This window comes from Lolium perenne, chromosome 3 (genome assembly GCF_019359855.2).
Source record: "Lolium perenne isolate Kyuss_39 chromosome 3, Kyuss_2.0, whole genome shotgun sequence".
Lineage (NCBI taxonomy): Eukaryota > Viridiplantae > Streptophyta > Magnoliopsida > Poales > Poaceae > Lolium > Lolium perenne.
Window position 1 is genome coordinate 319,713,715 of NC_067246.2, and position 13,613 is coordinate 319,727,327.

Below are 13,613 nucleotides of genomic sequence, written 5' to 3' on the forward strand. Positions count from 1 at the left end.
GCCACATGATGTTTATTTCTAAAATTGACACCCAAGTTACAACAGAACATCCGCACCAAGATCCTCTGCCACAACAGCAGGAGCAGCTTCGCTATAAGCTGCAGCAAAATCAACAACTCTCTCAACGCTGCCATTTAGCCCTCCACATCATGTGGCGCTTTGTTGCTTCAGGCGACCAAGACCATGTCAAGCTTTGTTAGCATCCTCCATCTGTCGGCGACAACAACAACTACCACATGATCAAGGGCACGCAGCATGTATAAACAACTGGAATTCTAATTTACAAGGCAACTGGAATCCTAACTGTCTATGACAATGAAACAGAAGCACATATCTGAAACAAGATGGCTGCATTTCAGGCTTCCCAAAGGATTCTTCTTCTGTCATCTCAAGGAGATCTCTTTGCTGGTGATGAAACTAGAACCACATGCCTTGTTAGAATCTCAATTCTATAATTAGAAATATAGACAAAATTTGGCAGCTATAAAGTGGGTCTGATGTGGAAATCATAGAACTAACTCGAGGTAACACAAAAATGAGATCATGAAAGGTTATGCCACCAAAATACCCAACTGCAAACTCATTTTGCAACTCTAAAGTGGGTCTGATGCTTTCTTATATCTGCCATTTCCAATAGGATTACACATTTGAGGAATGGGGCACATAATTAATACTTCCTACAAAGAAATACTTCCTATGTTCAGCGAGAATTCTACAACAGGGTATTACCATCAAACTAAGACAGCTCTGGCTTCACATCAACAAACAACTTCCAACCTTCATACTGATAATTTAAGGGGGCATCTCATACCAAACAAGTGCAAATCAAATCATCTATATACATCAAACCCACACCTTTGCTACTATGTGATTAAAAGATTAGAGTCCACATGTCAACAAGTATAAGCACCAATTAAGCTAACCTTATTAGTGAACAGCTTGATAGGTGATGACAACAACATTTAGTTAGAAACCTTACTAGCATTGTAATTCGGTCAAGAAAACTTGCCATGGCAGAGCAACGCCACCTCCTGATGATCCTTCACGATGAATACTAGCAGCCCCATCTCAGAGATAACAACAAAACAAGAGCAACACACTTGGGATGAGCAAGGCAACAGAAATGGCACCGGCTGGCGCCGAGGACGGTTTTTCATCTAGCAAACCGACTTTATCCAGTTGTTACCGGTGATAATACCTTGGTGTGTCGGGAAGCACCGTGAGCTCCTTCCTTTTGAAACCTAGCGAGTGTGCGCTTCATGTTGCTGCTCTTGTGTACCAGGCGAGAGGCATCCGCGAGGAACACATGTTCGTCTTCATCATCATGCGGCATTCTTGGTATGGTCCCTCCCAATCCTTTGGTAAGAGGTGTCACAGCAAAAATCAATCAATACACAACCAAGCCAATACAAGGAATACAGTATATGATAAAATCTCATAAGCATCAAAAACAATATAGCACTACATAATAACGTTTAAGATCACAGTAGAGGATATTCTTAAGAAAGGATTCATGCTAAGGACAATTTCAACACTAGGATTGCAAGTTACATCATGCATAGGGAAGATAATATGAAGGATAAGCGGCCCTAGGTTCAAACTTCTTTTTTGACAACTTGACCATAGGGGAAGTCCCTACGATGTAGATTTTTGTATTAAAGGGAATACAAAGCGTACGGGAGAAAGCCCTGGGTTCAAACTTCCTTTGGATGATCTTATCCTGGATCTTATCAGGCCCATAACTACCACCATACTAGCATATATATCTACTAATTATATAAAAGAGTGAGAAGGCCATTGCTACCGTTTTTAGCCTCGACATGATCCTACTTGTTTGTTACATGCAAAGCATATTTGAATTAATTTTCCACCACTTGAAACAGTTTTTCGTGCGCAATACGAGGAGTCGAGCTACCACACATGCATGTACAAACGACGCAACAAGCACAACATAATTTACACAGTAATACAAGTCGATTGGAGCGCAGACAAGGATGTACCGTTAGACTCCTGAACAACGGCGGCAATGTTGTGGCGGTGGCCTTTGGGGCAAGCAGGTTGACAACAAGACACTTGGAACTAATTAAAAGCATATAATTAACAGTTCAGAACAGTGCACACTAATGAAAACGAATAGATATAATTGAGCACACATAGTTTATTGTAGATAGTAAAAAAAACATGTCCTAAAAGTTTATATGTGTAGTAACAAAACTTCGGTACTTGTTTTTTCATAGGTTCCACAAGAACTAAATGCTACAACCAAGTTCTTCTCTCTGGTTAGGTGGTTCCAGAATATCTAATCATAAGTCAAAAACAAAATTTGCAATCGTGTTTCAAATATGACAGAAATCATGTGTCATTCAAGGCATCAACAAACTAATGCAAGGTACGGTATGATATGCGGCTCGGCAGGATTTTATTAGCCATGCATGAATTTCTCCAGCTTTTTTTTTGTTTCTTTCAACCGATGGCGAGAATGTTTACTTCGGTTCAATGGATTTTTTTGCATCAGGTAGAGAGAGTAATATTTATTTTTTTACAAGATTTGCTTGCCCATGAATGGTTTTTCTTTGTTTTGACTGATGGAGACTTTTTACTCGGAATATAAATATTTGTTTCCTATCACCACCTATAGAGAAATGTTAGATTTCTTTGAGCGATGAATCTGTGTCAACTTCTTTTCCAAGTGAAGCCGTACTTTTCCACCCAAAAAAGAGGTGAATTAAATAGAGAATTTTCCATTTTGCTTTAATTGATAATCCTTCCATTAGTGATTGGTGAATAAACATTGCAACCATCCATGCATCAAAGTGCATTAATGAAGTGCCCATCACGGCGCGGATGGCGGAAGGACGCACACGGAGGCCCGGCCTCCGTCGCCGCCACGGCGCGAACAGCGGCACGGCGCACGCGGTGGCCCGGCCTCGGTCGTCGCCACAACGTGGACGGCGGAAGGGCGCACGCAGCGGCCCGGCCTCGATCGCCGTCACGGCACGGATGCACGACGAGGCGCAAATCAGAGATGCGAGTGAGCCGTCGGCGGAGGCACTCCGTCGGCGACGAAGTCGACGCCGCAAAGCCACGGGATGTTTATGAGGAGCTTGACAGGAGATGACAACATCATTTAGTTAGAAACCATACTAGCACTATCATGATCCTTCACTTCGAATACCAGCAGCCTCATATCAAAGACAACGACAAAACAAGAGCAAGAAACCTGGGATGAGCACGGCAGCGAAGTGGCATCACAGGGGGCCAGGACGGTTTTCCATTTAGCAAGCCAACTTTATCCTGTTGTTATTGGTCATGATACCTTGGTGTGTCGGGAAGCACGGTGAGCTCCTTTTTTAAACCTAGCACCGTGAGCTCCTTGTTACTGCTCTTGTGTCTTGGGGTAGAGGTCTCCATCATCATGCGACATTGCTGGCATGGTCCCTCCCAACTACGATAAGAGGTGTCACAGCAAAATTCAATCAATACACAACCAAGCCAATATAAGGAATCTGGTATATGATAAACTCTCAGAACCATCAAAACAATATAGCACTATGTAATAACCTTTAATATCACAGTAGAGCACATTCTTAAGAAACGATTGATAGATGCTAAGGACACTTTCAACACTAGGATTGCAAGTTACATCATGCATAGGAGAGATAATTCGAAGGCTACTGGCCCTGGGTTCAAACTTCCTTTGGATGGTCTTACCAAATATTCACTCCATTGCATTTCCAAGATCTTATCAGGCACATAACTACCGCCATACTAGCATACATATCTACTATTTCATCAAAGAGTGAGAAGGCCACTGTTACCGTTTTTAGCCTCTTGATATGATCCTACAAGAAAAGCGTACTCGAATTAATTTGCCACCACTTGCAACAGTTCTTGGTGGGCAATACAAGGAGTAAGAGCAACCACACAGGCATATACAAACGATGCAACAAGCACAACATAATTTAGAAAGTAATCAAGTCGATTGGAGCGCAGACAAGGATGTCTTGTTAGACTCCTAAACGGGCGGCAAGGTCGTGGTGGTGGCCTTTGGGGCAAGCAGCTTGACAACAGGGACGCTTTGAACTAATTATAATCATATAATTATCAGTTCATAATAGATCACACTAATGAAAACAAATAGACATAATTGAGCACACATAGTTTATTGTAGATAGTAGAAATCATGTCCTGAAAGTGTATATGTGTAGTAACAGAACTTTAGTACTTGTTTTTCGTAGGTTCCACAAGAACTAAATGCTACTCCCTCCGGTCCTTTTTAATTGACTCAAATTTTGTACAAGGAGGGAGTACAAGCCTACAACCAAGTTCTTCTCTCAGGTTAGGTTCCAGAACATCTGATCATAAGACAAAAACAAAAATTGCAATCATGTTTCAGATACGACAGAAACCAAGTGTCATTCAAGGCAGCAACAAACTAATGCAAAAAAATACTACCATAAGACTTAAGCTTGTAAGCACATCCATGGATGGTTCTAACAAAGGTTGAGATGATATGATCAGTACAAATAGAAATTTTGATGCATCCAATGTGCTCAAATTAGAGGAGTTCTCAAAACGAGAGGCTCTTTGGTTAGCTCAAACTACTATTCAACCTTGGATTCAAAAAAATGTGTAAGTTTCTGGTTGGACCAATCTGCACTAAGTTATTGCAATCACACAGTAAATGACTGATGAACCTACAAAGGGAAGCTTCGAGGATATATCCGTATAAACGGGGCAAGATAGAAAAATTATACTCAGGGTAGCGCTCTGTACAAGATAGGTGGCAGAGATAGAAGACAAGAGGTGTCTCACCAGCTGCGCGGCGGGAGTGACGTTTTCCTAGCGAGCACCTCCGACAAGAATAACAGCATGAAGCCGGGCGCTTCGCGGGCCTGCTACGGTGGAGTGGCCTCACGGATTGCACGGTGAAGAAGCGCACTCCCTACGATAGCCGCTTTTGTGCTCTCTCTACCATTTCATGGCGCTCCTTGCAGCGAGTGGCGGACAACAGCTTCCGTGGCTCGCATTGCTGCTGCATACTGATGGCCGACACCCCCTCACCAGCGTGTAGCACTTTACCTTAGCAGCGCGCACGATATTTGGCGAGCTTGATAGAGCGCTGCATCATGCTGCGATGCGAGGCAGGCATGGCCAGCGAGCAAGCCAGCCACGACACCATTGTTCCTGGGCCAGGTTGACTGAGAAGGAAGTTCTCGGGTTTGAAACTCCATGTACATATCTGAATGAAAAAATAGAAGCTTCATGAGAAAGAGAAAAAAATGGCCCCTTGCATTAAACATAGCTAAATAGATATTTCTGCTTACCCTTTAGACTAGTCACAATGGGAAGTATCATACACTAGTATCATGCACATGATACTAGTTTATGATACTACCCCACAGTGCATAGTATCATAAGATAATATCATAGTATCATTGTATTTAATGTTTTGTAGAATCTCAATGCAAATATGTGTACAAGATGTGTTTGCCATTAAGTTTTCTAGTTTTACGTGCTATGATACGGTATCATATATATTATGATACTACTCTCATCTCTCACCTTATTAAATGGTGTGCCACATCAGATTTTTGCCAACATGGCATGCATGATACTACCTATGATACTCCCATTGTGACTAGTCTTAGAATGCATGCTTTCCAGACATCGATACAAGGTACCATTTCTGACGGCATGCTGGAAGTTTTTGACACAAGTTAGAAAACCAGGAAGAAACATACTAACGAGCATGTTGCTTCAATATACATCTTGGTGTAAATACAGTTTCGCTCTTCTAGAAAAGATAGCAATTCCAACTGTAAGCATAAGTACCGGATACAAATATATGATTTGTGTGAAAATAAATAGCCGCTTAGGCCCTTCAACTATAATTGATCCTGTACATGTGTAAAATCAAGTTTTTCTACTACGGATATCTTAGCTACAGAAAAACCAACTGCTAAATTTGTTAAAATATAGGGTATATCAAGAAATTGGATATTTATAGCATTGTCCCAGAGAAGCAAACGGTAGACATTTTCTATGAATACAACAAGGCCACAATCAAGCCGACACAATGGTTTGGAAGTGGAGCAGCAATGGCACTTACCCGTTCTACAAGGTCACGTTCCAGGGTTCTACCTACAACAACACATGGCGCCTCATATGGAAACCTAGGCCACACAGCACGTCAAGTTCTTCTACTAGTTAGCCAACCTCGATCGCTGCTGGACTGAGCCCGCATGAAACATCGGGAACTTCAACACCACCCTTGTTACCTGCTTTGTGACAAGTTGATGGAAAACAATCCAACACCTGATGACGGAATGCTTCTTCTCTTGTCAGGTCTGGTTCGATGTCCTCTCCTAGCAGCGGGCAATCTGCAGGCCACCGGAGCGGGACGACACACTCAAGGGATGGTGGTGCCACACCAAACATGCAACACCCAAAAACCTGCGCAAATGACTCGCCTACATCACACTACTGACCCTTAGCTGATTTAGAAGCACCACAATGGTGGAGCTCAACCCTCCATAACAACATCATCACGAACATCAAGGAAGAAGCTGTCCTATGGGAAAGAGCTGGAGCGCCAGGCATGCATGTCCTTCTACCACAGGCCTGGGACATCCACTGAATTGTATCTTCTGTTTGGCTCTTTCGCCTCTTAGGAGGTGTGTAACAACAAACTCTCTCCCTTTTCAACGAAATAAACACAAAGACTTTTCTCGAAAAGAAACAAAAACGAAAACAATTGTTTTAGGCTGTCAGGAAGACTAGCAGAAAAGAGACTAGTGGTTGCCCAGACAAGCCGTACATTTATGACACAAAAGTATAAATAAAAAATATATGAATGTGTGTGAAAATAAATAGTCAGACTTGGTCCTTCAATTACGCTAGCATGTATTCAGGGCATGTAATCTGGAGTAATTACACAATGATAAACTATCACGAGCTCAGATATTAACCATGCAACTGGTGCATTGGTCAATACCTTCAGAGACAATAAGGAAGTGGATAGTGCCGTGATTTTCTCCTCCATCTTGTGCTCTGTTCAACCACAGCCTCATGCTTCTCCTACAAGATGAATTCAAAATCAACTCCAGACCAGGCATATAAATCATTACTTATCATTAAATGCACCAACCTAGTACTGAACATAAAACACGCAGTAAAAATAAAGATCTACCAAGCAATTCAGGTCGATGCCGTCAAGAGCTGCGATGTGGTCGCCATCAGTTTGGGATCGCTCAATGAGTTCAGCCTTTCAGGTATAGCATCAAAAAGTTCAGGGGTATAATTTTTGAAAACTGAATGCATTTTCAGCCATCTCCTATAGCCAGAAAAGAAGAAGCTTAGTACACATAGTGGTTCATCTGGAATTTCTTTTGGGTAAAGTTAAATTGCTGTCATAATACACTAGTTTGTAAAGTGCAACAAGTCACTAGTCGTACGCAAGGTTCTTTATATGGCATCTTGGAGTTGCAAGAAATCACACTCACGGTCTAATAAAACAGCGAGCGCAAACCAATACTATTTAAGGAGTACACTCAATTCAAGTCACCAGAGTACTCACATGTAGATCAGTCACAGCTAGTCATGATTAGTGGTCCATGAAGAATCAACAATGCAGACTAGAAACCAGGGGAGAAAAAAAAACAATCATACGCTTACTACAAATTAGTGGTGTCAATTACACATGTTAAGAATCAGTGGTGTCATCATGATCTTGATTGTTTGAATACATTAATTTTGAAGAAATTAGCGAGCTTGGGAACCTTTGAAGCACCTCTAACGGGTATATGAATCAAAGCATCGATAGCATGAGAAGCCGGTGGTATCACTGCTTTGCAATAATCTAGATATTTGATCATAGAGCTAATCCACACGCCTTAGAAGATCTCGGGCTTCATGTTTCCATACATAAAGAACAATAACATCCTATTATAGACTAAAACAAAATACACCAAACAAGGAAATAATATGACAAGGCAATCCAGAACCATCTAAGAGCCACACTGTTTAAAAAGTGCTACAAATTATAAATTATAAAGTGATTGAAGTGGGGGTCCGAAGATGATATCTGAATTACAAATTATTTTATTAGGAGAAAAACAATAACATCTAATGTTACACCAGCTGATAATAAGTGCATGGTGAAATCTGAAATAGAAGGCAATGAAACCTCCAACAGAAACAGCATGGTTTGTACACAACTCCATTCTGATACTTTCAGACTAACAACATTCCAAGATTTTGCTTGGCACTGAAAATTGTAAATGTAGCCCCTCCATTCAAACAGATGGAAAAAAAACATACCTAGAGTTCGTAACAGTAGGAAGACTATGGATATTACTACTTTAGATCAATAAAGAACTAAAGCTACAATATCTCCCATGCATACAAGCACATTCAACTTGTCCCACAATTAAGTAAACAAGAAAAGAAAGTAAAGCATCTCATTCACCATAAGCGATCAATGGGTTTGTTTAAATATGATATTTCTATAAAGGATGGAACTCAGATGACGATGATGTGCCCTATGCTCAAACAATAAAAATTGTTGGTGCTAATGAGTTATATTAGAGTTCGGGTCTTATTGCTTTGAGATCACTAATCAATTGGTTTTAATTTGGGCTTCACAAAAAGCTTTTATTTCCAACTCTACGCTGGAATTCGTAGTGGATGATACTGATGGAAGTCGGATTTTGCATCATCTTGCTGGTTGCATGCCATGCTGTATCTGATTGTGTAAATGACTGCAATGATCTCAGAAAGAATATTGATGAGCATGTTTTTTTCATTTGATCAGAAGGGTTATGTCCAACTTGAAGAACATATTCAATTGTGAAAAATAATGAGCTGGAATCTTTGAAAAAATTCATTGTTGAACTACAATTGGAGATCAAAGAAAAAAAGAGGAGAGTTTATCTATGCACCCAAATATGAGTTTGCTTATGAAGAATGTAGCATATCAATTTCAGAGATTGATGGAGAAAAGATACAGTATTTAGAAAGAATATCTGGAGAAGAGAGACCTACCTGGCAACAACAACTCAAATTGGTGGTCCTCGGCAGCACTCAGGAATGTGGACGGAGGCAGGAGCAAAGTGGTCAGCAGTAGATGCTAGGGGGAATTGTCACCCTTACAGAAGCTCCGGCTCGACTTCCAGCATCAGCATCTAGGGCAAGCATCCACAAGCTCGTCCTCCATTCCTCCCCACCACCATCCTTGTGACGCGGCAAGCCCCGCCCTACGGGCCACGGGTGTGATCGACGCCATCGCTGGCGGGAGCCACGCTGCGGCGCGAACTATCTAGGATCGACATCTGTGATATCGGCGAGGGCAGAAACACGTGCGTTCTAGCACAACCAATGGATCACTGCAGCAAAAATTGGCATTCTGTACAGCTTAGTACAATAAAATAAATGATACAGATGTGTTTATGAAAAGTATAAGCATGACAGTCTGACCATGGTTACAAAGTGCGATATGTTTGTGAGGCTTAAATATACGCAAGCATCAACATGAGATGAATACCTAAGAAATTTGATTTACACATAAGCATTTGAGTTACACATAGCAATTTGATTTACATGAAAAGTATAAGCTTGACATGTAGATCTTTCAAGCAAAAAAAAACAATACTACAAATCAGTATATGTTCCTAAATTAACAAGTATCACATTATTAGGCTAGTCGAACTACTATGCAACCAATCTCAACCAATCTGAAACAAAACAGTTGCATGGGATACACATCAATATGTGGGTGCACAAGTACAAATCCCCCTTCCAAAGAGATGAAATATTTTTCAGCAAAACTAATCCAATAGAGCAAAATATGCTAAAGCATCTAGTATCAACTAAAAATCAAAATTAGCTAGTGTGTGACTCTAAATTAGAGGAGAGTGCGGAAAATTGTTCATACCTGCTCGTCCACTGCTGAACAGCAGGGCAGCCACATCAGCAGCGTTGTGGTTGCCAACGACGGTCAGAGGGCACAATACTAGAGCCACCTTCACTGCAGCAGCACCAACCAATTGAGTCATCATTCCTGCCCGAATTAGAGGTGCGGAAAAGGAGCCCCCTTCCTCTTCATCTCGCCTCCTATTTCTTTGCAACGCCTTGCAGTTAGTCGCTCCATTTGTGCCTGCTTATCTCTTACAATGCATACTTGTATAATTTCTGCATTTGAACTGATTGAACATTACCACAAGATGGATAAACGATCACATACTGACAACATTCATTATGTGTCCAGTACAGTACTAACCGACCAGATGTACTAACTTCTAGCCCTGATTTTTAATACTACTACTACAACTATCTCATGCAACCTCGCTGTAAAATCCATGAATATGCAACCCCGCCCGCAATCCATGGATGTAACATACTAGTTGCTAGCTTGTTGACCCGACAAACAATTATCAACAGATCTTGTGACAAAGAATCAAACTCGGAGAGATGATGACAACCTTCCGCAAGAAGTAAACAAGACCAGCATTACCTCTAATTTATCAATTCTTGAGGACAGGTACTACGTGTTATCTTTAGCAAGTGTATATTGATGTCATTAGCAAGATTGTACATGAACAGATGTTCAACATTCAGGTCCAAGGAATGATACTGCATCACCTGGGGAACCAATCACATGCTCAACCATTAAATTATGTTAGGCAAGAAGAACGACATGATCAAGCTAAATTAAGTTGGGAGTGTTAAGCACATACCACGTACACTGCTGCTTGAGAGATGTCGACGAGGTGCTATCGAGCAGCGTCAGAGATGGGGCTTGGGGAAACCAACATAACTGAAACCTAGACTCAGATTGAGGAGCCCAATTGAGATGCCAATGAGCATGCCAAATCCCATAGCAGCTCTTCCATCGTAAGGTTTGTGCTCAAAGAACTTCAGACATAATTCCTCATAGAGTGAACAAAATGTAACCATCTGATGTCAACATGGTGCCTGGATAATAAAGAAAAAAATTGGCTAAAATTTTAGGGTAACACATTAAAGAACAGTGATGCCGGAAAACATGAAAAATAATTGATAATCTTTTTTACATACATTTGTCATGAGAACAGTCCAGGAGTCAACATCCTCGTCAAAACTGGCATGCAAACCTAAAAGAATACGACATTTGACAGGATTTTAACTCCATCAGTCATACGCAATAATATTACAAGTGAAAATGTTGAGCTTGTAAAACCAAGGTTTGAGTGTACTGAGCAGATGGTAAGAGGTGAAAGGTGTTTTTTATCCCCATGAACTGTGATACGGAATTGATGTAGCCCCGCTAAGTATAAATACAAGTATATCCTACCCACTAAACATATAAAGACAAGCGCTTGGAGTTGAAGAAGCACTGGACAATCAAGTTTTAAGGAAAAATTGACTCTTGGAAAATGGTAAAGGACAAGCACTAGCCCTAATAATCAGAAACAGAGAAGAGATTTAGACCGCACCAGGCTGGTTTAGTACAATGGAGACTATTCCAATATAAATAGGAACCAAGATTGACACCACCCAAACAAACCAAGTGATGTGCTAGGACGAACAAAACTAGTACTCGTTTCCTTCTCAACAGACCATTTGTACAATTTAGATTCACTCTAGCTCCTTCTCCTCGACATATCCATTGCAGTAAGTCAGCCCAGCTGAGTAGCAGCAGCATTTGAGATAAGTTGACAACTGATCTATGCCATTTTAAGACTCACAACACCATATGCTCGAGGAACTCCAGCGACACAAGTAAAAAATTCATGCAGAAAATCTCACTAAACAAAGTCCTCGCAGCATCACAATCTACCCACCCATATACCTGATGCTATCCCAATATTTCCACTGCCCCGACATGAACACACCTGCCCCGACATTTTCTCGCGCGCGCGGCTGCAGGTCCAGGAATAAATCATGACAAATTCATAAATCTTGGCGGATGGAGTAGTACAACACGCGTGAGTGGCATCGTATTCCTTAATGGCAGCCTGATCTATCGATCATCAAGCGTAGGTGCGTACAAGAAGGTAGACGCGGCCGGAATGGATCGAGTAAGTAATACGAGTACGTACGTGCTTGATTGGTTCCGGCTTGATCGACTTTTTTCGTCCTTGTTAATTCCTTGGTTCGCCCGTGGAGGCATGCATGATCGACCGATGCAATCGAGGCGACGGTATACGCGCGCGAGACAAGGACGAGAAAATTGAGCCAACGCCCACCGGCACGTCCCTTTGCTTCGCTGGAAACAGGCTGGCACCACGCGGAGCCGCTTCGCCTCAACTGCTGCGGCATTCTCGTCGCTCTTCCCGGGTCCGGTCACGAGTTGCCTGCCGCTCGTGTGCTGAATGGAATTGGGTCGAAATGAACTTGGGCTGGCTTTAGCGCAGAAAGAGGTCCCTACTCACTAGTCACATGATACTGCAGAAGAAGAGCCTTCAGGCGACGGGGCGCAAGCCAGCAGGTGCAGCTGGACGGCACCTCGCGAGGAGGGAGTCCGGCGCGCAGGACGTGACGGCGACGAATGACACCGGGCGCAGCGGGTTCCTGCCATCGGTGGCGTTGGCGGAGAGCGCCGTGCGCGTCACGTCCCCCGAGACGGTGGCGCCGCAGACGGGGTTGTGCGGGTGCGCCGTGCACTTGCAGCGGTAGGGGTTGTCGTCGTCGGGCTTGCCGTAGCCGGTGTGCCGGCAGCCAGGCGGGTGGAAGCGATGCGCGCGCATGCAGGCGACGCTGTTGCACTCCAGCGTGCGGTGGTCAGCCGCGCAGGTGGACCAGATGATGGGGCCGGAGAGGTCGAGGACGAGGTGGTGGCCCGGCTGCCCGTTCCTTATGACGGGGGCGCTGTAGAGGAAGGTGGCCGCGTCCTTGGTGATGGCCGTGACCAGCGGCTTCCCACCGTCGCCGGCCACCGTCGACGCCAGTACGCAGAGCGTCGAGACAGCAGCGGCGAGGAGGAGACGTCTAGGTTTCGACATTCTCGACCGGCCACTGCCGCTCTGATCGATAAATTGGCTAGCGTACGTACGATCGGGGTGACAGTGACATTGCTACTGGTAGTTATATACGCGAGATTAGATGGTGTAGACGTGATAGATAATGTTTGCTGGAGGCTGGTATTGGATGGCCGGCTTGCTCTTTTTTAAGTTTTCACTAGGAGAGGAGACCCGATCAGCGTGCCGGGATTCTCGTTGCAGCCCAGGCCGGCGCTACTGAATAATTATGGCTCCTCTGGTGATCACATGCCACATGGTAACATTAACTTGATGAGCCATGAGGTAACATGCATGGCTGAACTGTCAGTGATGTGCTTCTACACTGGAAAAAGTTCGAAACAGCACTTAAACTTATAGATGAAAGATAAATCAAACCCTAAACTTCCAATTCGTAAAATCAGCACACTGAAACTATTTAACCTCGGTCAATTTTGAACCCTGGGTCTGTTTGATGCACCGGAAATGCAGCAATCCTAACCGGAATAACTTTCTAGTCTCACATACAATGCGGGCCTACCTGTCATATCCATCCTCCTCCCTTGTCTTTTTTTTGAAATCCTTCAATCAACCGGGATGGTGATCGAGACGCATACCGTCGATCTGGGCTTGCAT

General features: G+C 43.0%; 1 protein-coding gene and 2 long non-coding RNA genes across 5 annotated transcripts; all 3 read right to left on the reverse strand.

Moving 5' to 3' along the window:
- Nucleotides 1-5,647: 5,647 nt before the first annotated feature.
- LOC139838633 (uncharacterized) lies at nt 5,648-9,249 on the reverse strand. Its single transcript, XR_011756253.1, has 4 exons — nt 9,046-9,249; nt 7,193-7,336; nt 6,998-7,080; nt 5,648-5,700 (listed from the first exon to the last, which is right to left on the reverse strand). It is a non-coding gene; the product is annotated as an uncharacterized lncRNA (long non-coding RNA).
- A 29-nt stretch (nt 9,250-9,278) lies between these two features.
- LOC139838632 (uncharacterized) lies at nt 9,279-11,241 on the reverse strand. 3 transcript variants are annotated; one of them, XR_011756252.1, is made up of 5 exons: nt 11,077-11,233; nt 10,737-10,974; nt 10,514-10,641; nt 9,935-10,202; nt 9,279-9,386 (listed from the first exon to the last, which is right to left on the reverse strand). It is a non-coding gene; the product is annotated as an uncharacterized lncRNA (long non-coding RNA). The 3 variants fall into 3 exon arrangements; XR_011756251.1 differs by having other exon boundaries at nt 9,935-10,191; nt 11,077-11,223; XR_011756250.1 differs by having other exon boundaries at nt 9,935-10,641; nt 11,077-11,241.
- Nucleotides 11,242-12,443: 1,202 nt separating this feature from the next.
- Nucleotides 12,444-12,983, reverse strand: LOC139838264 (chitinase CLP-like). Its single transcript, XM_071827658.1, has one exon. It carries the CDS (start codon nt 12,981-12,983, stop codon nt 12,444-12,446), a length of 540 nt encoding a protein of 179 aa, XP_071683759.1.
- Nucleotides 12,984-13,613: the final 630 nt, after the last annotated feature.

Bases quoted from the DNA above. Each gene is read 5' to 3' on its own strand.
- LOC139838264 (XM_071827658.1), bottom strand. From the start codon at position 12,983: ATGTCGAAACCTAGACGTCTCCTCCTCGCCGCTGCTGTCTCGACGCTC.